The sequence below is a fragment of the Mus caroli genome, unplaced genomic scaffold, assembly GCF_978045245.1.
Source record: "Mus caroli unplaced genomic scaffold, Mus_caroli_1 scaffold_1, whole genome shotgun sequence".
Taxonomy (NCBI): domain Eukaryota; kingdom Metazoa; phylum Chordata; class Mammalia; order Rodentia; family Muridae; genus Mus; species Mus caroli.
The window spans coordinates 69,228,131-69,252,532 of NW_028227256.1; the positions used below are offsets into that span (position 1 = coordinate 69,228,131).

General features: G+C 45.5%; 1 protein-coding gene across 1 annotated transcript in view; it reads right to left on the reverse strand.

Annotated features, from left to right (window-relative positions):
* Positions 1-1,542: 1,542 nt before the first annotated feature.
* Mreg (melanoregulin) overlaps positions 1,543-24,402 on the reverse strand; it is a 53,639-nt gene continuing 30,779 nt past the window's right edge. Inside the window, exons 3-5 of the mRNA XM_021168932.3 lie at positions 4,832-4,922; positions 3,071-3,234; positions 1,543-1,902 (exon numbers count right to left, since the gene is read on the reverse strand). Of these exons, the coding sequence (XP_021024591.1) occupies positions 1,768-1,902; positions 3,071-3,234; positions 4,832-4,922 (390 nt within the window). The 3' untranslated portion in view covers positions 1,543-1,767. The remainder of the gene's footprint in view (positions 1,903-3,070; positions 3,235-4,831; positions 4,923-24,402) is intronic.

Consider the following 24,402-nt stretch of genomic DNA (forward strand, 5'->3'; position numbering starts at 1 on the left):
AGAAGGTCCTTAAACCCATCTGCCTCTCAGCCTCTTCTCCCTCTAACTTAAAGGGATGATGGAAGGAACCCAGAGTTTCTTCTCATTTATCAGAAATATAACACACACTCAGCTTAAAGGCACACAGCGGAGTCTTTTAATTCCTTGGGGAAACATCTCCTGGGTAATTGCACATATTTTCGTTACTGCAGAGATAATTTTATCCTTACTTGTTTGTTACCGAAGAATAAAACTATGGTGAAAGGTTTGCAAGTCAGACACAGACAATTCCATCTATTTTGACATCAAAGAAAACAAAAGCCAAGACAAATTCTGAGATTAAAACAGTACAACATTCTAGGATGTCTTCTGTTTATTTTATTGTTTATCTTCTAATAGCCCACAGAAGTGACTGAAAATATTTGCAGGCTAATTTTAAACAGCATGAAGTAGAGAATATGCACTAAATACTAAAAAAATAAAATAAAACTTTTACCTTACTTATTAAACTATTTAGAATTTCCCTGAAATGCACCTGTTAAATTAGTCTACAATATATTAATGAACGGGGGACATGTATTTCCTAGGAAATATTTTAAACATGGAGTATACAAGCAAAAAAAAAAAAACCCTCAGGATATGAAATTTTTCAAGTCACAATCCCCTGAACAAACTAATTCAAATTTATTTTCCACCTGAATTCAGAAGTGCAAAATCATTAAAAAATAAAAATATTTCTATTGTTCTCAGAAGTCTACAGATAAATCCCACAAATCTTTAAAGGCTTTTCAACAGAACAAGTCCCCAGTCTCTTGGCAAGCTCCTTACGATCTTTGAAGTGGGGCTTCGCATTCTGTGTGCAAGCTGCACTGTTAGCAGAGCTCCAGTCTGAAAATCACCTTCAGGGTGAAGACCCAGCAGCGACCTCTGTCAGCATACACCACTGCCTGCATACCTGCAAGTCTGCACCAAAAGGTCCCTAGGCAGCTGCAACCCTCAGCTGATAATCAGGACACAGATTCAAGACAGGAAGTAGAGGCCAAACACTCCAGTTTACAGATGCTATTCTTCATAAAAATGCCAAGGGCTTTTGTATCAGAAATGGGCAACATGTTAAAAAAAAAAAAAAAAAGTCGAGGCAACTGGGTAAATTCAGTGCTGGGGGTTAAAGATGAGGGTTCGGGGTGCTCGAGGCACAGATGAAGACACTTAGCTGCACGTCTGCACACTTCTACCGTCTGGCTCACCTATACTTGTAACTAACCACCCCTGATGCTCAGAGGGACGCCCCAAACGGCATCGCAGCTGCTGCAGGTGTTTCCGAATCAAACAGGTCACAGGAGGCCTAGGGTTTTATGAAGTCTGGGGCTCCTTGTCTAGTATTACACTTAATAATGACCACCTTGAAGTTGGTGATGTAGGTGAGGGCTCGGTTACACCCTTCTCTATTAGTCATACCATTGTGTTGATTAGAAAACACCAGTCCTGCACAGAATGAACAACTGTAGCTTATACAGCCAATGAGGCCACAGGAAGAACTACCCACCCACCCACCCACCAACTAATCTTTAGCCTTCCTTTCTGGATGCATGGTGGCCGCCAGGGGTTTTAATGTAACCAGAGCATCCTTAGGCCAAGGTCCTGCAGAAGACCTTATATTTGTAGGATTCACGATAGTGTTTGACTGGAGAAAGCCCTCTCCTGGCTCGCTCGAAACCGCAGGCAGCCGTCCAACTTTGGTAAATTCCTGTGTCGTGGTAAAAGAACTCCGCTCTTCTGGGCCTCCCTTCAGGGGCTTGGAAATGGAAGGCAGTGCAGTTTTCTCTGGCCGTCCACCAGGCATGGGACCCCAGGTTTCTTGGGGTACATTTGGCTAGCAATCTTAAAGAAGTCCTCAGCAGCATCGAGAGCAATGAGCCGGTCCTGCAGTGTAAGACGAAAAGAGAAAAGCAAGCTTGCCAAGTCAGAAACCAAGCCATATCGATGAGGAAATTTAATAGATGATAAAGCCTGCCGTGGAGGCAAGTAAAACACTCGTTACAAACTTCAAGTCTTAGAGACTTGCCTTACCCCTTTATTTACATTATCTGAGACATTTCCACCAATATTTTGTAATGTGAGCATATGTATGTGCAGGAGGTGGGGGGTATGTGTTCAGGGGAGCCTGTGTGTGTGTGTGTTCAGGTGAGCCTGTGTGTGTGTGTGTGTGTGTGTGTGTGTGTGTGTTCAGGTGAGCCCGTGTGTGTGTGTGTGTGTGTGTGTGTGTGTGTGTGTCTGTGTGTGTTCAGGTGAGCCTCTGTGTGTGTGTGTGTGTGTTTGTGTGTGTGTGTGGTCAGGTGAGCCTGTGTGCCTCTGTGTGTGTGTGTGTGTCTGTGTGTGTGTGTGTGTGTGTGTGTGTGTGTGCGTGTTTGTGTGTGTGGTCAAGTGAGCCTGTGCGCCTCTGTGTGTGTGTGTGTGTGTGTGTGTGTGTGTGCGCGCGCGCGCGCGCGTGTGCTTGTGCGCGTTCAGGTGAGCCTGTGTGCATGCGAAGGCCAGAGGTCAACCTTCAGTATTGTTCCTCAAGAACCACCCAACCTTTGTTTCACTATTTTCTAAAACAGGGTCAGTCTCCCCCCGGGAGCCGGGAGGCACCCGACCATCCAGGCTGGCCGGCCAGCAAGCCTAAGCCATCTATTTCTCTGTATCCCAGCCCTGAGTTTTCGAGCAATGCCAGCACATCAGGCTTTTAAAGTGGGTGCTGGAGGACAGACTAAACTGTCTCCCTAGCACCTCCACCAAGCCTGTCAATCACAGGCCGGACAGATGCTTTGAGCAATTGACCTAAGGTTGAAACTAACCACACAGCAGGACTCATCTGAAAAAAGGACTCTGGCCACAGCCTGAGCCTCCAGAGCTTCAGATGAGATCCAGAAATCCTTCCCCTTAAAGCTTTTCAGGTGGCTCTGGTGGCATAGGCCACAGATGCATACCACGGCAGCAGCACGCGCCACTGTTGTGGTGGAGTTGGTGAGGCTGGGATGGCTGTCCCAGGAAATAACAGAAAAAGTGAAAGCAAAGCCAAACAGGGCAGATGAGGAAGACAACCACTTACCACAATCAAGAGGTACCTCTCAGAGAGCTCCCAGCTGGCGGGGAAGATGGAGGTCTCTTCAGCCAGCTTTAACAGCATCTCCCGGGCTTTCCTTGTGTTTTTAGAATCACTCATGGTGCTGAGTTTGGTCACTGACAACAGAGAGTCGGCTTCCCTTTGAAAGCCTAAATGAGAAGAATGTAAAGTCATCACTAGGAAATGCCCGTCCTGTGATACTATCGATGTGATTGCTAAGGGATCCTGCCTACTGTGGTGGCCCACACCTTTAATTCCATAACTCAGTAGTCAAACCCTGTCTTGAAGATAAAATAAAATAAAATAAAACAAAGGAACCCAAGTGTGGGTTCTGCACAGTGAAAACTAAGGTCAACGGCACTACTGTGTGCTGGTCCCCACACTGAGCGGGGAAGCTCTTTACTTAAAACTATTCCTTGTTTTCTTTATTGGCTTTTCTTGTTACCTTTTCCCTCTGTTAAAGGAGGTCTGGCCCTGACTGACATGGCACTTTGTTAGCTGCCTTGTCCTGGAATCCCTACACCTCTCCTCAGCCTGCTCAGGTGCTGGAGGACCCCACATCTCCAAGCCCCCATTTACATCCTCATGGTAATCTAGTCAACTGGTGGAAAGCTAACTTTCCCAAAGACAGAAAAGACTCAAAGAATGAAACTGCTCAGAGTGACTTGTGAAAAGTAAACTATTATCCCGTAGCAGCACTGAGCAAGTTAAGAGCCTTATTCACTGGTCCCAACTGAGCAAGTTAAGAGCCTTATTCACTGGTCCCAACTAAGACAGCAAGGGCTGCCATCCAGGTACCCAGCTCTGGGAATCTGTAATACAGAGGGTCATGTTACCCCAAAGCAGAATATCCAAGACTCTAAAGGTGGTCACTTAAGTTTTGTACACTAGACCAAGCTTATTTTATGGTGTGGGACAAATTTATCTAATCCTAATAGAATTAAGAAAAGCCGCTACTAAATGTCTGCCATAATCCCAAGTGTATTTTCCCACCCTTGCAACTTTCTCTCCCTTTTGCTTCTTTGAGAATTTTCTACTGTGTCTTAATATCTCTTACAATATTTCTCTCACCTGTCATATTTATAAAGCTATTACTACTTGGACAGTCGTTCTCTGTCTAACTCAGTCAATAAATAATGACAAAAACAGTATGTAGTAACACCCATACGACTTCACTACCTGGTGTTGTCTTGTACTTGGGGACAGATGAAGTCATATGGCCAAGTAACATGGACTGGGCACAACAGAAAAATCAAGGTTTATGCTTGAGAGCATAAAAGAAAAGCTGAGGACCTAATCAGTACAAGGTAATTTAATTAGTCAGTGACTGACAATCTTTTGATAGAAAGATTGCTGAGATAATCTCCTGTGCACTGTGCAATGAAGCATCAGCTATCTCAGCGTTCTGTAAACATCTTCTCCATCGCCTGCCGACTGATTTAATAAAGAGCGGAGTGGCCTATTGCAAAACTGGAAGGGAAAGGCAGGACTTCTGGGCCGAGTAAGGAACTCTGGGAAAGAGTCTGGGTCGGGAGAAAAAGCACTCAGGAGGTAGTGAGCTCCTGGCAGACGTACATGAGCATAAATGGGCCAATTTAAGTAAAGGAGCTGGTTGGGAACCCACCTAAGCTACAAGCTTTCAGAACTGATAAAGGCCTCCATGTCAGTACTCTGTGGTTGGCAGGTCTAAGACAGACCGGCAACACCAAGATGGAAAAGCACAGCTTCACAATCTCTCAGACTCACCCAAGTCCTCTAAGATTCGTCTCCATCGGTTCCTCACTTCCCTGCGGATCTGCCGCAGGGTGTAGATATCATAGTTGAGTCTTTGCCATTCCTGTAAAGAGATAAAAATTCACTTTACTCACACCCTCTGGCCTAAACCCCCTATCGAGTCTCTGATCTGCATGTTGCCTAGAACGTGTGGTTCTTCTCTTCACTGACCATACCATAATCCTAAAGGAAAGGGGGGCATAGGTGAGGCAGAGCTGACAGGAACACCATCAACGGCTGTTGCTGGAGAATCTCGCCGCTTCTAGGCGATGTCATATCTAAATGTTACCTAGACTTTCTGATTATCAACTCTCTCCATTGCAGTGACCTTACCTGAAAATGTGGTTAGCAATAGTAAAGTTTCCATGTGACCACTGTCATGACGTAACGTATAAAGCATTAGGACGAAGGTTGTCTCAGCAGGTCAAGTACTTACCACACACAAGCTTGAGGCCCAGAATTCAGATCCCCAGCGCCCTGCAGAAGCCCAATGGGCGTAGGGATGGGTCTAAAATTCCAGTGTTCACAGGCAGAAATATTGAGGGGGATTAACATGTCCCTGGATAGCTAGACTAGCCAAACTGGTGAGCTCTGGCTTCAACTGGGACACCTACCTCTACGGCTAAGACAAAAAGTGACTGAGGAAGACTGCTCACATCCCCGTTCATGCATGCATTCACGCATGTGCACGCATGTCCAAAAGAAAGAAAAAAATGGTAATGCCTATCTACAACAAAGATCTAATAAAACTCATGTATTTGGAGCAATTTATAGATGAAGAAACTAAGGCTCAAATAATTTATATGATGAATCTAATATATTCCAGGTAATAAATATTAGAAATGGTGTTTGAACCTAAGTTTTACTATAAAGTTCATTTAAAAAAAAATAGCAAGAATTGGGGGCTGGTGCGATGGATCTGTGGATTGGAGCACTCAAAGACTGCCCTTCCAAAGGTCCTGAGTTCAAATCCCAGCAGCCACATGGTGGCTCACAACCACCTGCAATGAGATCTGATGCCACCTTCTGGTGCATCTGAAGACAGCTACAGTGTACCTATTTATAATCAATAAATCTTTGGGCCTGAGCGAGCAGGGTTGACTAGAGCGAGCAGAGGTCCTAAAATTCAATTCCCAACAACCACATGAAGGCTCACAACCATCTGTACAGATACAGTGTGTACTCATATACATAAAATAAATAAATAAATCTTTTTAAAAATTAGCAAGAATCTACATCTCAGTGTGCTATTAGGATGATATATATAGAGATCTAGGAATCCCAAGCATCCTGATTCCTAGTCGTGTCTCCCCTACCTTATCTTAGCATCACTCTTGATGTGGTAAACTGTTTGGGTACAGGGGGAGTCATTAAAAGGTTACCATTCTGAAAACCCCTTTTATCAGCTTTTGGGTAATATGGGCATCATGTTGATCCTCTAACACAGAATCTGGATCTTAGGTCTTCACTGCCCTAAGCATTCTCTGACCCTTTTATCAGATATTCTGCATATCAGATATTTACACTATGACTCAACAATAGCAAATTACAGTTATGAAGTAGCAACAGAATGACTTTATGGTGGGGTCGCCACACGTGCACGTGAGGAGCTGCATTAAAGGGTCACGGCACTGAGAAGGCTGAGGACCACTGTCTTCAGGTGTCACGGGAATTTGCTTTTCAGGAGACTTCTCTGTAAGGAAGCTCACTTCATAGTGAACACCTTTTCCTTTCTTAGAAAAGACACAACTGTCTTCACTCTCAGCTCCAGAGAGCAGCATTTTAAACGTCTGACTTCAGACTCGAGCTATTTAATATTTTGACTCCTGGAACTGAAAAGGCTTCAACAACACCACTCGCTCCCTGCTAAATTCCTTTCAAAACAGACGTGCCTTGCAGATGGCCATTCAACGTTCCTGCCTAGCTAGGGAAGATGAGCTTAAGCTGCCGTTCCAATGCATCAGAAGATGCCACTTTGAAAAAGAGAAGCTAACAAAATACAGTGAGCTCTGTCATGACTACATCTGAGCACATGCAGTGAGAAGGCTTTCTGCTGATCTCTTTAAGGCAAAACGTTGTGGATTCCCTAGTCCTTAAAAAAAGAATAATAAAAATAAAAAGCCAACAGCACGTGTACAGGTGTGCAGTGCCTAGAAGCAATGACAGAAAGGTCTTAGAAGGGAAGGCAGTTAACTAAGTCATCTGAAATCATGGACAGACGGACAGGCGGCTCAGCAGATGGCAGCACTAGCTGCTCCTCCAGAGGACCCAACTGAAGTTTGAATTACAGCATCACATGTTAGCGCACAACCCTCTGATACTCCAGTTCCAAGAAGTTCTGATGCCCTCTTCTGGTTTCTGGGGGCACTGCATGCACACAATACACAGAGACATGTAGTCAAAACACCCATACACCTAAAATATTTTTTTTAATTTAAAAATAAATAATACAAAATCCTGGCCTCATCTTAGGATCACATTAAAGCACACCTAGACAACACCCGCTCCCCTGACTGGATAATCTGTAAAGGGATAGCTTGAGCCAAGGCCTTTTCAGCAGGAAGACCTTATAGGACTCAAGTGAAGACTCAATACAACATACTGTGCTGAGCCAGACTGTCTGCCAGTCTACTTCACTGCCTGTGCCTCATCTGCAATGCTACCTACACCACAATGGCTTGCTATGAAGCTCGGTTGTTTCTAAGGCCTTCAGATGGAAGTCAGCATACACCCTACTCCAAGTCAGTGTAGATATAGTTAGAAAACAGTACCACGGGGCAACAGAGGTGGCTTGGCAGCTAAGAGTACTCACTGCTCTTGCACGAGCAGTGAGTACTCTTTGGTTCCCAGCACTGACGTCAGATCACTAACAACTGCCAGTGTATCCAGACGGGAACCCTGCTAATTCCAACGGTGATCTCATCCGCCCTCCAAGACTCCATCCCGTGCCTGACAAGGGATGCTGTGCTTCAATAACCCTAGCTACCCAAGGACAGTCCACATGGTGACACCCTCCCCCCAGCTCCTGTTTATTGTCACAGGTACCCCAAGTCCTGGCCGTGGCTGACTACATACGGGAAGAGGGTCTGTAAAGAAAAGTTCCAGAGCAGTCAGGACAGAACCAAAGTCGGTAAGAGAGGGCCAGTACGGGCTGAGAAGATGGCTCAGTGGTTAGGGGCACTTGCTGTTCTCGCAGAAGACCTGGATTTGGTGCTCAGCACTTTTATATGGCAGCTCACGTCTCTAACTCCAGTTCCAGAGACTCTGATGCCCTCTTCTGGCCTTTGAGGGCACTGCATGCATGTGGTACATAGGCATACATGCAGGCAAAATACATATAAATAAATAAATAAATAAATAAATAAATAAATAAATAAATAAATAAATAAATCTTGACCGGGGGGGGTATAAAAGTCTGTAAGAGCCAGAAACGTCACAACAGCTCCAGAGAGTGGTCCTAATTTCAGAGCCAAGAGCCTCAACCCCCAGGCTGAGCTGTAGCTAGTGACTACCAAGGATCAAGAATCCCACACCTGGGTCCTGTACCCAGACAGTAACATTACAAGATGCAACTGGTGCTCGGATGACCTGTGTCTCTTCTTACTGCTGCTAAGCTCTGTAGAGTAGAGGATAAAGGCCACTAGGGACTAACGTCTTACCTACTCACCCTCAGATTGTGACACAGCCCTGGATCCCAGCCTACTGTAATAGTTATAGGCTACTGTTATTGCCTACTGTAAATAACCTGCACATAGATGGATGGGATCAAGCTTTGGCACATCCATTTAATCCACTATCATTATCTTCTTTTGACATAATAATACAATTCCGAGACTAGCAGAAGCCTGAGTAACTGAATGTAACTGAAAACTGGATTTAACAGAATGGCTGGTCAGAGGAGACGGAACTCCCCTTAAACACAGTGCTCTAAGTAACAGAGTGAACGTGAGGGGGGTGAGGGATGGCAACACATATAATCTCCTCCAATTACAATTCTTCATATCTGGGGAAAAAAAACTATTTCTTTACACTAAAAAGGAGCAAGTTCTTGATGCGCTTCTAGAACTCTTAAATTCTAACGATTTGCTTTTTAGGCTGGACAAAACTTGAAAATAAAAATTAAAAATCAGTGAAAAAACTTTCATTGGAGAATTTCATTCCCTTAAGCACCAAACATTAGGTTTCATTGTCTTAACTTGTACTTGCTTTCCCATAACTCCCGAAACGGCGTGTTGTGGTCGGCGTGCTGTGATGGCCTTAAATATTAAGAATAAGAAAGTAGCATCCGGCAGAAAGAATAATGCAGAATTAATTCTGTGAAACTCCTGGGAACCAAACACCTGGGGATGTTTGCAGCTACACTGCGGGGAGGGACACAGGGTTTCTTCTCTTTGGGTGGTCAAATCAGATTAGAATTAACTGATACAAAGGTTAAAACAGGGGCTGGAGAGATGGCTCAGTGGTTCAGAGCACTGACTGCTCTTCCAGAGATCCTGAGTTCAATTCCCAGCAACCACATGGTGGCTCACAACCATCTGTAATAGGATCTGATGCCCTCTTCTGGTGTGTCTGAATAAATCTTTTTTTTTTAAAGGCTAAAACGAAAGTGTGAAAGAGAGAGAAAATACAAAGTCATCTCGCATCACCATCTTCCAGCTGCACTCAAAGCTGGCCACAACCATGAGCACTGATTTAAGCTCCATAGGCCGTGTGATGATTTGAATGAAAATGGCCCCCACAGGCACTTGAGGGGTGCAATGATTGGAAGAAGTGTGACTGGAACAAGGGTGTGAGGCTTCAGAAGCGCAAGCCAGGCGAGGTGGTACCAGATGTGGGACACTTGGCTCCTTCTCCGGCACCAGGTCTGCCTGCATACTGCCATGAATCCTGCCATGGTGACAATGGACTAAAAACCCTCTGAACTATAAACCAACCCCCAAAAATGATTTCCTTTATAAGAGTTGCAGTAGTCATGGCGTCTTTCCACAGCAATAGAAGCCCTAACTAACACAGACCACTTTTCTCCTGCACTAAATCAAAGCACTGTATTCCCCACGGCCGGGGAGCTGGCTCAGCAGCTTAGGGCACTTGTTGCTCTTGCAGAGGTCCCAGGTTCAGTTCCTAGCACACACATGGTGGCTCACAACCATCCGTAAAACTCCAGTTCCAAGTGATCTGATGCGCACGTCTGACCTCGGTGGGCACAAGGTGTGCACAAAGTGTACAAATATGCATGCCAGCAGAACATTCACACATAAAAATGAAATAATTCTTAAAAAAATTAAAACATTGTATTCTTTCACTAGTGTTTCCCTGGTCACCATTCCAACCTTTGATACCACAATTCTACTCTCTGCTTATAAAAATTTGCCACTTCTGAGTCCAAATGAAAATAAAGGCAGACCGTATTTGTGTTTGTGTGTCTGGCTTAATCCTTTTTTTTTTTAAGATTTATTTATTGTATGTATATGATACACTGTAGCTGTACAGATGGTTGTGAGCCTTCACGTAACCGGTTGCTGGGAATTGAACTTCAGCACTGCTGCTCGCTCTGACTCCACTCACTCAGGCCCCGCTTGCTCCTGCCCAAAGATTTATTTATTATTATACATAAGTACACTGCAGCTGTCTTCAGACACGCCAGAAGAGAGTGTCAGATCTCCTTACGGATGGTTGTGAGCCACCGTGAGGTTGCTGGGATTTGAACTCAGAACCTTTAGAAAAGCAGTCAGTAATCTTAACCACTGAGCCATCTCTCCAGCCCTGGCTTACCCCTTTTAGATCATAAAACAATGACCTCTATGATCATCCACACTATTGCAAATGACAGGATCCCCCACACACACACATCCCTTTGTTTTGGATATGTTCTTACTATCGTAGCCCAAGCTTTCCTGGAACTAGCAGCAGTCCTCCTGTTTCTTCTTCCTAAATCCCCAATGTTGAGATGACAGAGCTGAGACACACACTGCCTCTAGTATGTGTTGGCCCTCTATGCCTTGGACCAAGAATGATCATGTCCTCATTCCCCTACATCAGCATCCTACTTAGCCTTCAGGATTCAGCTCAAACGCCACCACCTCTTCCAGTTTACCCGAAAGTAATGCTTCTTCCCTCGCACTCCCTCGGCTCCTTCATGAACGATGTTGTAGTTTTACTGTCAGTACACTGCTACACTGGAATGTGCAGGGTTTCCTTTACTGCTCGAGTGCAGGCTCCTTAGACACTAGACCCTGAGTCCATCCATGTCCTATGTCGTCCTTTCTAACCAAGCATCCTCCAGGGGGCTTGCAGAGTCCAAGTGCACATAAGATGCAAGAGGACGCCAAGTGCCGTAGGTGACATAGTGTCTTTTTTAAACCTAGAAACAGCATTACATCTTAGCGGAATGAGCCACTCATGGGCTAGCTAGGTGATTCCGTGAGTGCAGGGCTCCAGCTGGCAAACGTGAAGACCTAAGTTTCATTCCCGGGGTTCACTTCCAGGGTGGAGGCAGACAGCCAACTCTCACTCTACGTGTGCACTGGCAGCATGAGTGGATGTGTGCGCACACACGCACAATAAATAAATATAAGAAGATGTATACCATGTGGTCCTTTTCTATTTTGAACATGGCACATTTATTTAGTAAGGTGCTTTGACTCTCATATATTTGAAAAACAATTAATTCAATGAAGATAGAATAAAACCAAATAGTCCATTAGCCCTCCCCCTCTGCATCTGATCAGGCCTTTGCGAGTTGAAGGGCACTTTTCAGACACGTCTTTCACACTGTGTCGCAGACCCTGACCTGCCCCTCCACATTCAGCATCGTTCAGAAGAAAGTCCAAGAGGATTTATAGTAGAAACCTGTTAGGGAAAGACTCTGTGAGGTAAACCAAGCTAATGGAGTAGAAAGCCTAAATTTAAATCCAAGACTATTTGCTTCCCAAGTCCCATTATTTCTCAAGGAGTTGCCAGTAAATACATCAGACCCAAATTTAGCCCACAATATTGTTCCTCTATCACCAATGTGGTATGGAAATGAAGATTCAAAGAGACATACTGTGCAGAGGGGCGACCCTCCTCTGATCTCTGGGTGCTCGCTACTCCAGCAGCAGGCAGAAGGCCAATGCAGCCAGATCTCATGCAGCCTGGTTCCAGAAACAGACTGGGTGACAGCCAGGTGACTATGCACAGGAAGCTCAGAGTTCCCTCCAAACCTCCCTGGACTGGCCAGTGTCACCTGAGCAGAAGGGGCACTGCCTTTCAGTACCCTCAAAGCTTGTTCTCTCTGTCCATTAGACATGCTGTGAGGCGGGAAAGACAGGATTATATTTCACTGTTCCTAGACAGCTGGTCCACTCATTGCCATCTGCCTTGTCCCAAAGGCGACAGGCTCAAATGACAGGACAGAGAAACCCAAGGCATTAAAGGATAAGTATCAGCCTAGACGAAGCTTTGAGGAGGGCGGTGACAAGGTATTCAGTCCAAGAGGGGTCAGTGTCTAGGGCCCTGGCACTTAGGCCTATGGGGGCTCTGGGACTTGTCTCCCCAACATGTAGCTTTATGGCTTCAGCCATCGTACGTTGCTACCATGGGGCACTCTGTCTTAGAAAGGAGAGCCTAGTTGCTGGTAACCAGAGCTGATAGAGATGAGCCTTTCAGCTGACTGGGTCAGACTCTGATGAAGGTCTCACTAGCCTCAGCAGACGCTGTTAGGAACAGAAGCGGCTTCTGCTGTTGGAACTGCACCATGAGCCATGAGCCTGAGGGGACAAGCCTTCCAGCTCTTGCTGCTTGCTGCCAGTTTCATCGCCAGCTGTGGACGTTGTGTAGCACTACCCTCTCGTGAGCTGTGTTACAGTTAACACCTCTCCATAGGGTCATATGCCTACAGCTGTTTTCTAGGGACTTGGGAGTGGCTCATAATGGTTGATACTGCAGTCGAAGTCACAGGACCAAAGCACATGCAAATGTCAATGTTTTCTGAATGAGAAGAGACATGAAGTTTGATTACACATATACAGACCACCAATTATTTTTTTCAACTTTCCTTACTTGCAGTCACCTTCTCACACCCAGACGACCCAGCTCTGTTAGCCATAAACACCCTAAACCATATCCCAGAACAGGAATGGCTGAGGCCTGCTCTCCTGACCACACACACTTGGCTCTCTCATGAGTAAACTCTTCCTATTCTGAAAAATCCATCATTTCAACAGGCATTGTAGCACACGTCTTTAATTCCAGCACTTAGGAGGCAGAGGCAGGCAGATCTCTGAGTTCGAGTGAGGCCAACCTGGTTTTACAGAGGGAATTACAGGACAACCAGGACTACACGGGGAAATCCTGTCTAGAAAATCAAACAAACAAAACAAAATAGAAAAAGAGAGGGGGTAGGAGCTCATCATTTTAATCCAGGCACCGTGGTGAAGGCCGATAACTCCGGCGTGAAAAAGGAAGAGACGGAGTGAGTGCTTTTGTGTAAGATCAGCCTGGTCTACACCGTGAGTTCCAGGCACTGAGACTAATTGTAAGATTCTATCTAAAAAACAAACAAAACGCTCATTTGTTTCAATGACTGACATCCTATGTAGTGGGCAAAAAATGGGCCTGGATCTGTAACACTTGGGTCCTCCCTACTGATCTTCTAGAACTATTTTCTGGAGAGAGATGGTCAAGCCGGTATTTGCCACTGAGCCTGATGATCTGAGTCCATTCTCTAGAATGTACATAGAAGTAGAACTCCGGGCTGGTGAGATGGCTCAGTGGGTAAGAGCACCCGACTGCTCTTCCGAAGGTCCAGAGTTCAAATCCCAGCAACCACATGGTGGCTCACAACCATCCGTAACGAGATCTTGTGCCCTCTTCTGGAGTGTCTGAAGACAGCTTCAGTGTACTTACATATAATAAATAAATCTAAAAAAAAAAAAAAAAAAAAAAGAAGTAGAACTCCTGGGAACTGTCCTCTGGTCTCCATGCACCATGGCATGTGTGTGTACACACACACACAAACACACACACACATATATGCTAACACACACTTCAATCAGCTAGTCAATATATTTATAGTTATTAAAAATTTATAAATAAAAAACTATCTACTAGCCAAGAGAAACTTGGTGTAATATAATAGATGTTTCCTCCAGGTTGGAAATCACCACCACTACCTGGCAGCTGAGCATCTACAATATCCCACAGGACATCAGGCCTGTGAACATTCCTCCTGGAGGGCGGGGACAACCTCAGGAGCCTCACAGGAATTAGAAGGCTCCCTTAGATTCCAACTGTGACCAGGTCAGAAGAAGACAATGGACTAGGGTGTGGTTTCATAGTGGTGAGTCACCCATCTCCTGTAATTAACTCCAATAAACTCATCGGTCCTGGACTTGGACAGAATCCCTACACTGGTCGCTCTTTATCTGGGGTGAATAAACAAACATTTATTTACCATCTCCCCAGGAAAAGTCACACAACATCAGATTTTACAGGCATTCATGACGCCATCAGCCCTAGGTTGCTGCTGTACCAGCAGGCTCTGAGGTCCACCTAAAATGACGCCAACCTTTCGAAGATGAATAAAGGAAAACTTTGGGGGCAGTCTGTATACATGCCAACCAGACCCGAATACCATCCTGGGGTTACGGCCTTGGAGCACCTTGGAATGACACATCTGCCCTGGGTGCCACCTCGGCTCCACTGTTCATCTGCTTCAGTCCAGAAGCGGGGTGTTGACCTAGAAAGGTCAAAGGCAAATGCAGAGCAGTGCTTTTCCCACCCCCTTGTTTATTTCTGCTCTGTTATCTCTCTCCCCTAGAGTTCTGCAAACAGACTGCACTAGAGTCCAAGGACTCTGACCTAATTCCTTATTTGGTTTTAATCAGATTAAGCCAAAAGGTAGCTCTTAGCTCTTATCACTGCCCAAGTATTCCGTCAAAGCCTGGGGAAGGGACTGCTAGTCAGTACACAAGGGCTAGCTCCTTGTGTCTGGGGGATGGGAGGGCGGCTGCGTCTCAGGCCTCATCAGGGTTACAGCGTTACAACCCAGAATGTGATGTCACCGATGCTGCCAGAGGAAGCAGTGTTTTCTGTGAGTCACAAGTATGCCTAACTACCTCAGAGTTCTGGGGCTCCAGCTGCTGAAGGAAAGATGACAATCTACTGCTGTCACCAAAGGCAAAAGACAATAAGACAAGGTCCTGCTCACAGGGAGACTTAGTATTTCTAGCAAGGCAGAAATGGCCACGTCACACTTCATACACCTAGAATGTGTCATGATATAGACCACTTCAAAGACCTCAGCCAAATTTAAATGTGTGGGCGGACTGTGGGCAGCTACTTATATTTTACGAGGTGCCACAATTCGGGGTAATGTGAAGTATACTGGAGGATATATTTAAATTGTGTACTTCATGTTGTCAGATGTCAGCATCTGAAGATGCTCATGTCCCTTGTATAAAATGGTGTGCTGTTTGCATATGGTCTTGGGTATTTAGGGTTTACTCTTAACTAAGTCTGAAGAAGGATGTGTCGATATAGGCCTCAAGGAAAAACAGCCACTTAAGCAGTGACAGTCCAGATTTCACCCAGGAGCTCTCTGGCTATAACACATGCTGATCATTACCTGACCAGGTACTGGCACAGACAGGTGCGGTCTCCTTATCAACCCAACAGGAAGCGGCCGGTTAATCCTGGAGACACAGCCCCCTCTTGTTCTGTAGACCTTTGTCCATCCTGTCAGTCACCTGCCTGCCTCCTTATCAACTGAGCAGGTTCTCATTAACTAAACGAAGCCCTTAAGGCAATTCCAGAGGATTGAAAAATCCCATTAGTATAAGGGGGAAAGGCGATATCACAGTAATCTAAACTGGAGTACATTTTAACATAGCTGGAAATTAAAGATTATGGATTTTTAAATTTGTATTTAAATTTTTCATAGAATATATTTTGATCATATTCTTTCCCCTCCCTCAGGTCCTCCGTTATCTCCCTACCCACCCAACTTCATCTCTCTTCCTTTCTCTCTTAAGGAAAAGCAAAAAAAACAAACTTAACAACCCCCCAAAAAAGAGAGGAAGGAAGGAAGGGAAGAAGGGAAGAAAGGAAAGAAAAATATGAAACAAAACAAAAAGCACAGACACAAAAGGGAGTCCAAACCACCCCCAGCATGAGGCCTTGTCCTGGAGTCACTAAGCCCAGTGACATTTCACCAGGGAAAACTGGTTCTCCTTCCCCCACAGGTACCAGTTGCAAACAGCTTCTTGGTTAGGTAGCAATGGGGCTTTGTGGCTCCCCCTTCTCAACACAGGGATTTGGGGTGTGGCTTGAACCTGTGCAGGTCTGTGCATGCTCACAGTCTCATGTGTGTCAGTCCTGTGGTATCTGAACCACGCTGTTTCCTTGAAGTCATCCACACACCTTAAAGCCGTTGTTTACTCTAAAGATGCCCCCCAACTAGATGGGCTAGATTGCTCAGCTAGTAAAAGCAACTGCAGACCTGACGATCTGGGTTCAGTTCCCAGATTCAACCATGGAAGAACGAGCTCTGACGACCCCCCACACACACACATACACGCACCACAATTTTTAATTATAAAAAAGATTAGTTTTTAAAATTTTGACCAACATTACATACTGGACCATTGTATCATCCATCTATTCAAAGGAAAAAAGTCAGTAAATGAAAAAAAGTTCATACTACAAATGAAAAAAAAATCCAAGATTCTCAATTCTAAAGTTGACCTCGTCCTCCAAATTCTCATTATCAGCGTGGTTGAGAAGGCTCACCAAGGAAGGAGCCATTTCTGCACTCTTTTCATATGAAAATTAAATCACACGACCATTCAGGCAAGTCCACCATGACCAGATAAAACTCTCGGAACCTAAGGGACCACAAGCAGGGTCTGTCATCTATCTAGCTCTCCTTAGGGCCAGATACTAAATACTTTAGCTCTCAGTCACTTGGCAACTCAACTCTGTCACCTGTCACCGTACTGAGAGTATGTAAACAACCAGGTAGGCCCAGGAGCCAATAAAACTCTTCTTGCAAAAACAGCTGGCGAGCTGGAAGGGAAATGCAGGAGGATACTCACAGCTAATGTGTACTCTAAAGGTGCCCACAACTGGGTGGGCCAGACTGCTCAACAAGAAAAGCATTCGCAAACCTTCTGATCTGAGTTCAATCTCCAGATTCCACGGAGGGTGGAAGAACCAGCTGTCACACACACATACACACACACACACACACCAATTTTTAATTATAATAAATATTAGTTTTTAAATTTTTGACCAATATTACATACTGGATCATTGTGTTTTGCCTGCATGTATGTCTGTGTGAGGGTGCCAGATCCCTTGGAACTGGAGTTACAGACAGCTGTGAGCTGTCCTCTGTGTGTGTGTGTGTGTGTGTGTGTGTGTGTGTGTGTGTGTGCGCGCGCGCGTGCACGCACAATTATTTTTAATTTAAAAAAAGGGGGGACAGCTTCCACTTCAAGCACAGGCATATATCATGGCCCCATTAGTTAGTGGTAAGTTAACTTTTTCCCTAAAATATAATCTCTCTCCACTAACAGTTTAATATAGTATCCTTTGTAGCTATCAGATCTGAATTGTAAAAGGCTGTTTGCTGGCTCAACACCACTGATTTGAGAACCAAGTTGGGCAGTTTCCACAGGGATCTCTTGGGAGCTGCCTAACATGGGGAGATCTAGACTGGGACCCCGTTTCAACCAAAGTTGTCATGTTGTCAGTGTCTTGGTTTCAGTTTGGGGTGAAAAGTTGCAGAGATAATGAAAAAAAAAAAAAACCTGAAAACCACAAACATATTCGGAAAGCACTGGCCGGTGACCATCTCCATTACAGGCAGTGTGAAAGCTATTTTAAGGGTGTCAAGACTTGTGAAGAGGGGGCTGGAGAGATGGCTCGGTGGCTGAGAGCAACGGCTGTTCTTCCAGCACCCACACGACAGCTCACAACTGTCTGTAACTCCAGTTCCAGGGGATCTGGCATCCTCACACAGACATACATGCAGGCAAAACACAAATGCACATAAAATAAGAATAAATAATTTTTTTTAAAAGAGAAAAATTTGTGAAACCCGTGACTGTCCCCTGAGAAGCTCTCACCGGCCCTTGGCTATGGCTGACATTTTATCCTTCCAGCAGCCCACACCACACTCTCAGGTACATCTTACTACATCTGCGCCTCTGTGATTTTCCCACTTAGAGGCTGATTCTGCTCTCGATTTCACCAGTGCCAGTTTAAAAAAAAAAAAAAAAAAAAAAAGCACAAGATTCTTATATCCATTTTCCTTGGTGTAGTCCTAGCTGTCTTGGCTGTCTTGGAACTCACTCTGTAGACCAGAGTGGCTTCGAACTCACAGCAATTCACCTGCCTCTGCCTCCCAAGTGCTGGGATTAAAGGCGTGCACCACAAGTGCCTGGCTCCCCCCTCCTCCGTGCCCCCCATTCCATTTTTAAAATGTATTTCTTTTTAATTTTCTTTTTAAATGTATTTTTTATTGTGTGTGGATGTGGGTGTGTGTGTAGGCCTAGAAACTGGAGTTACAGGCAATTAAAAGCTATCAAATAGGTGCTGGGAACTAAAACCAGCAAACATTCTTAATGCAGGCCATTTCTGCCACCCCTGTATCAGTATGTTTATTCCATCTCCATAAGCCTTGATTTCTACACAGTGCCACGAAGAGGGACAAAAGACACCTGGACATGCCTTAGAGCAGTGGCTCTCGGCCTATGGGTCATCATCCCTTTGAGATTAGACCACCCTTTCACCAGGGTTACATATCAGATATCCTGCACGTATCAGATATTTACATTATAATTCATAGCAAATTACAGTTATGAAGTAGAAACAAAAATAATTTCATGGTGGTCAGCACAACATGAGGAACTGTATCAAAGGGTCACAGCACTAGGAAGGCTGAGACCCACTGATGTAGAGGAAAGAATCTCCAATGTTAGGGGACTCACACATTTTTTACAGTGAACAGTGAGCCTGGCCGCCCTTTGTAGCAGAAGGAGGCCCAACCTCCATCCACTTCCCAGAGCCGTGGGTTGCACAAACATCCTAGGAAACACAGTCCAGGAAAACAAAGGGCAGACAGTGCCTACCCATGTCTAGGGGTGGCTAAGAGACTTGAGTCACACACAGGGATGGAAGAGGAAGTCACCACTAAGCTTTCTCATGACTCCAAGGAATGAGTTTCCCAGATACAAAATGCATCCAGAATTAGTGAGAAAGAAAAACATTTGCAAAGGTAAAAGTTAAAAATCCTCGCTCTGACTGCGTGGTTCTTCCTTGCTCCTCTGAAGCCACAGGGCCTGCCTCCTCTTCCTATGCTGCAGTGCCCTGGAGCCCCTGGATAGGCTGTTTCCTCAGAGAGCTCACCCTCTCCCATCATTCGATTTCAAAGTGATTGTCACTACCCAACATCATACTTACCCGTTCTCCCCTTAGAATATAAGATCCTTAAACACAGATCCTACGTTTACTGCTGTGTCTGGATACCAAAAGGAAGAGCTATGTTCTACTGACACGCTCACCACTATGGGCTGATCTGTGTGTGTCCCTTAAGACATTCATGTAAGCATCTTAACTCCCAGTTCCTTAAAAATGAGCCCTTATTTGAAAATAATGAAATAGAAATGAGGTCGTAGGGAAGAGTCCTATTCCAATGAGACTATAAAAGAATGACGTATGAAAAGTCGAGACACAGATCTGCACACAGAGACTGCACACTGATGTAAAGACACGGGATGGTACGATATTATCACATCTAGGAGCCCTCAGAAGAAACCAGTCTGTGATCCCAGACCTGGGGCCTACAGAACTCTGGGAGAATACATTCCTGTCGTTAAAACCACCCAGTTCATGGTACTTTATCCAGCAACCGCAGTGAGCTAATAATATACCCACTGAAATCACAAAAATATCTCAAATCCATCTGTGAAGTGTGAGCTTTAAAACCAGGTCTCTACAGCAAAAGTTTCTTACTGATCGCCACAGCCACTGATGCAGAAGATTGCAGCAAAGGGCACGGGCTCTGGATCTGAGCCAATCTCCATCCGTTACCAGCAAGCCACATGGCCTCGGTGCCTTCTATCTCATCCATAGGATGAGAACTTCTCACCTTGTGAAGAACACAAGCAAAAGCGCTCTCTCAGAAGCACACCACCCATGCTATGGGCTTCGGATATGGCTTGTTCCACCAACTCCTGGGTTGAAGTGTCACTGCTAATGTAACAGCACTGGACAGGATGGGACCGTGGAGGGGATTATGTCACAGGAGCCCCACTCTCAATGAGAGGATGAAGAGCCATCTCAAAGGGCTGAATGGGTGTCTTAGTTGTTTCTGTTACTGTGATAAAATGTCATGACCAAGGCGACTTACAGAAGGAAGGGTTTATTTGGGCTTATGGTTTCCAGAGGGATGAGGGTCCACCATGGTGGGGAGGTATGGTGGGGGAGCATAAAGCTGAGAGATCTCACCCTCAACTGCAAGTTCAAAGCGGACAGACAGTAAAGTGGAAGTAAGGTGAGGCTATAGGTGCACACTCTCAATGCCCCTCCCCCCAGTGCTACATACTCTCAAAGCCCCCTCCACACTGCTATACACTTTAACCACACCCCCATGATATACTCCCTCCATCAAGGCTGGATCACCTAACACCCCCACACCCAAGCAGCACCTGCAAATGGGAGCCCCGTGTTCACATACCCAAGACTGTGGAGGGCACTCTGCTCGAACCACTATAATTGGTTGCCTTGGAAAGGGTTATTATAAAGTAAGGGCTCCCTTGTTGTGTTCTGTACTTCTGAAACTGCCCTCCTACCACTCTGCTGTCTGTCATGAGCTGACAGCACAAGCCCCCCATCCCCCATCAGCACCACATTCCCAAACAGGATCCAGAACAAAAGTGTTTCATTTGCTTATTACTAAATCTCAGATATTCTTCTTAGCAACAGAAAACAGGGTAAGACAGTGAATGTTAAATATCAGGCCATAAGCACAGCATCAGCTTCCACAACTGGCTGAAAAGCAGCAGAGTGAACGGCCACCTGCACGTGGAGGGAGGAGAGTGCGCTGCGAGAGTGTCCCTCTGAAATGTTTCAGTGTGCACACCTACTAGTTTCTATCTAGCCCAAAGATCACTTCGAACAGGTAAGATACAGATTAAACTACTAAAGTGAATAGCATATGGGGCTGGCGATGTGGCTCAGCAGGAACGAGGACTGCTGCTCTCTCCACAGACCCAGCACCCACATCAGGGAGCCCACAGCTCCCCACAACTCTAACTCCAGGAACCCAATGCTCTCCTAGTGACCAGTGCGACCGATGAGAGGTTCCCATAAAGACAGAGACAGACAAATAAAGGAAAGACAGATGAGAACGTCCTGGTCTTCAGGGAAAAGGACAGACAAACGAGCAGGCACTCTGCTCGCTTCGCTTCCCAGTGGTTTTATATCACTCTGCCCTCAGCCTTCTGCAGCCACAGGAGTCAAAAGAGGTAGGAAGCAGCAGAAACAGAGGAACAAGAGTTGCCCTTTAGAAACTAGGGCAGAGAAGCAGGTAGAGGCAGTGGGGTGAAGGACTGTGTTTCAACACCACCCAGGGATCTGCCAGCAGAGAGGAGGACACCATTTCTCCAATTCCCTACATTGTCTATCGGATGGCAACGGCGTTCTGGGCATCCCCGGGGTGCCCACGGTCTGCCCTCACCACCTCAGAAAGACTGCTCCGGTGCTAACTATCTGTGTGCGGTGCCTTGGCCTCCAACCTCAGGACTTTGTCTCCATCCCAGGGAATCCTGGATCCCAAGCTAGTGGGGTTCAGAAGGTGGGGACGCTGTTTCAACCTTAATCCATGTAAGTCAGTCCTCAAGTCAGGGCAACCTTTCCCACGGCGGTGCCTGACAGCCCAGCAGGAACGCACTGGGCAGACCAGGCTCTTCATATGGAGTATGACTGTGGACGGGTTCAGTTTCTTCTCTCCACACTGCAAAGTAGCAGCCCAGAGTCATTTATGCCATCCTCTCTCACACAGGCTCAGGGAACACTGAGGAGGGGGCAGAAGAAATTAAAAATGAAGAAATTAAAAATGAAGAGACGGGCTGTAAAATGACATCTTTTTGTTTGGTTTGGTTTGGTTTGGTTTGGTTTTTTTGAGACAGGGTTTCTCTGTGTAGCCCTGACTGTCGTGGAACTCACTCTGTAGACCAGGCTGGCCTCGAACTCAGAAATTCACCTGCCTCTGCCTCCCAAGTGCTGGGAATAAAATGGCATCTTTAGGGCAAGACACCCTTATCCCAGTCACAAACTCAGCGGTTTTATATACTGCACAAGGCACACACAAGATTAGGCTCTGCAACCGTCAGACATGGATGAGGAGATACAGAAGGCCCCGGCACTCCGTGCTCAACGCTCTGGTAGGATTAGATTCAGGCAAATTCACTGTCTTCAACTATGAAAACCCTGAGGATCCCATTAGGTCTCAAGGGAGAATTCCAATCCAATGGTTACACAAATGGCCCTGATTATAGGTCACAAAACAAAACCATGAAGTAATGAATTGGGGGGAGGGTAAAGTAAACAGAATATATTATATATGTATACAAGTGTATGAAACTATCAAACAAGAAAATTAGTAAATAAAAAAAATAATTAAATGTTAAGAAATGAATGCTTTGGGGCTAGTGAGATAGCTCCAGTGTGTAAAAGCACTTGCTTGCTGCCAACCTGAATTTAGCCCATAATACCTATATGGCAGAAAAAGAGAATTGACTCTAGAGACTGTCCTCTGACCTCCATGTGTGTTCCTTGGCGTTCACATGTCTCACCTACATACATACATACATAAAAATAAATAGGACAATGTTTAAATGAGTGCTTAACACTAAAAAAATTGTAATACAGGTTAAATTCATCCCCCCCACAGCTGAATTCCTCCTAACATCTGCTTTATTTAAACTCCCAGCTGAGCTAGGCCTCAAAGTGGACACTCACTTACATAGAAAGCTGAGAAGAGAAGAAGGAAAAAAAAAAAAAAAAAAAAAAAACCAAGGTTGTGGGACTTGTTGACAAACACACTGGAGGCTATGATTGGAGAATTCCTTAAAGATTATGAAAGGGACAGTTTTGCATGCAGAGGACACTCTCCTTTCTGATCACCAAGAGGATAGGACGATCCTACTTAAAAGACTCTGCTTCCATCCCTACATATAACCCATTCCTTCCAATCCTCTGCCTGGGGAAGAAAAGACACAATGAAATGTGACTGCACACAGTAGCTCACACAGACACACACACACACACACTCACACAGACACTCACACACATACACACTCACACAGACACTCACACACACACACCATTAGAAAAAATTAGTGACATTTACCAACTTTATGCACAAAAAGAGCATACTCAATATAATATGACCAAGTATTTTACTATTTATTTTTGCAGACTGTCAAGCCTGGATTAAAACCCAGCCCACAGTCTCAAGTCTTTTTCTGCAAGCCCCTGACATCCCCACTCTTAGAGCTCCTCAGAGTCCCCCAAAGTTTATGTGGCCGTTTGGAAAGAGACCAGAGTGAACAGCTAAGAAGGCCACGTCCCCCAGGGACGTCTAGATTTACCCTTTTGCACCTATTTTCAATATTTCTTCTGGTAAGGTCAACTGAAGTTAGGGGACAAAAAGAAAATCAGGTAAAAATGAAGCCTGAAGAAACAGAAGCACATTCCGTTGGACAAGTGAACAGGTAAGATGCGGTGGCTGTAGGAAAGGCTGCGTCCACCACACCCCTCTGGGATGGCCGGCCTGGGTTACCTGGGTCTGGGTAACCATCAAGGGTGTCAGATCTCCTGGATCTGAGTCACACACTGCACAGCCAGGACTAGCAACCTGTGGCCCCAGCGCACACTTCCTGCACGCTGGAAGCTGCTTTACAACGAAACACACACGGCTTAGGGAAAGAGGAGCTCAGCTCTTCTTAACTCAGGCCCACAGAAAATTACCCCGAGTTAAGTGCTTTGATAACAAAGACAATAAACTAGGGGGAAAAAAGCTGGGTGTGACTTTTCCTCACCCGATCCATAATTAAACTTGGCAATTATTTGTGCCTGCTGGTATTCATTAGCTACATGGATTGACTCTTAAACTGCACAACCATAAAGTGGCACAGCCAAACCAGCATGCGTAACAATTGCTGATGGAACAACAGGTATCCAGGAGCCCTGCACCCTGATGATTCCCTTCCCCGGTACCCTGGGGACCTGAAGGCTGAGGTGCAGCTCTCCACCCCCTCCAGAACTGAAGGAGCTCCTATTTCCCATACAGGAGCAATCAAAGCCAGCAAACAAGCCGCATGCACGCCTCTTCTGCATATTCTTCAGAACCCTCCCGTGATCCCCGCAGCTGAGTCACACTGACAGCAGGAGGTCCCAGTGGGTCAGTGGTGAGCCTCTCAAGTGTTCCGTGCGATTAAGAGCTGACTTCATTTATTCTGAGAGAAGCAAGACAAACAGAGGGCAGGAGACAGGGC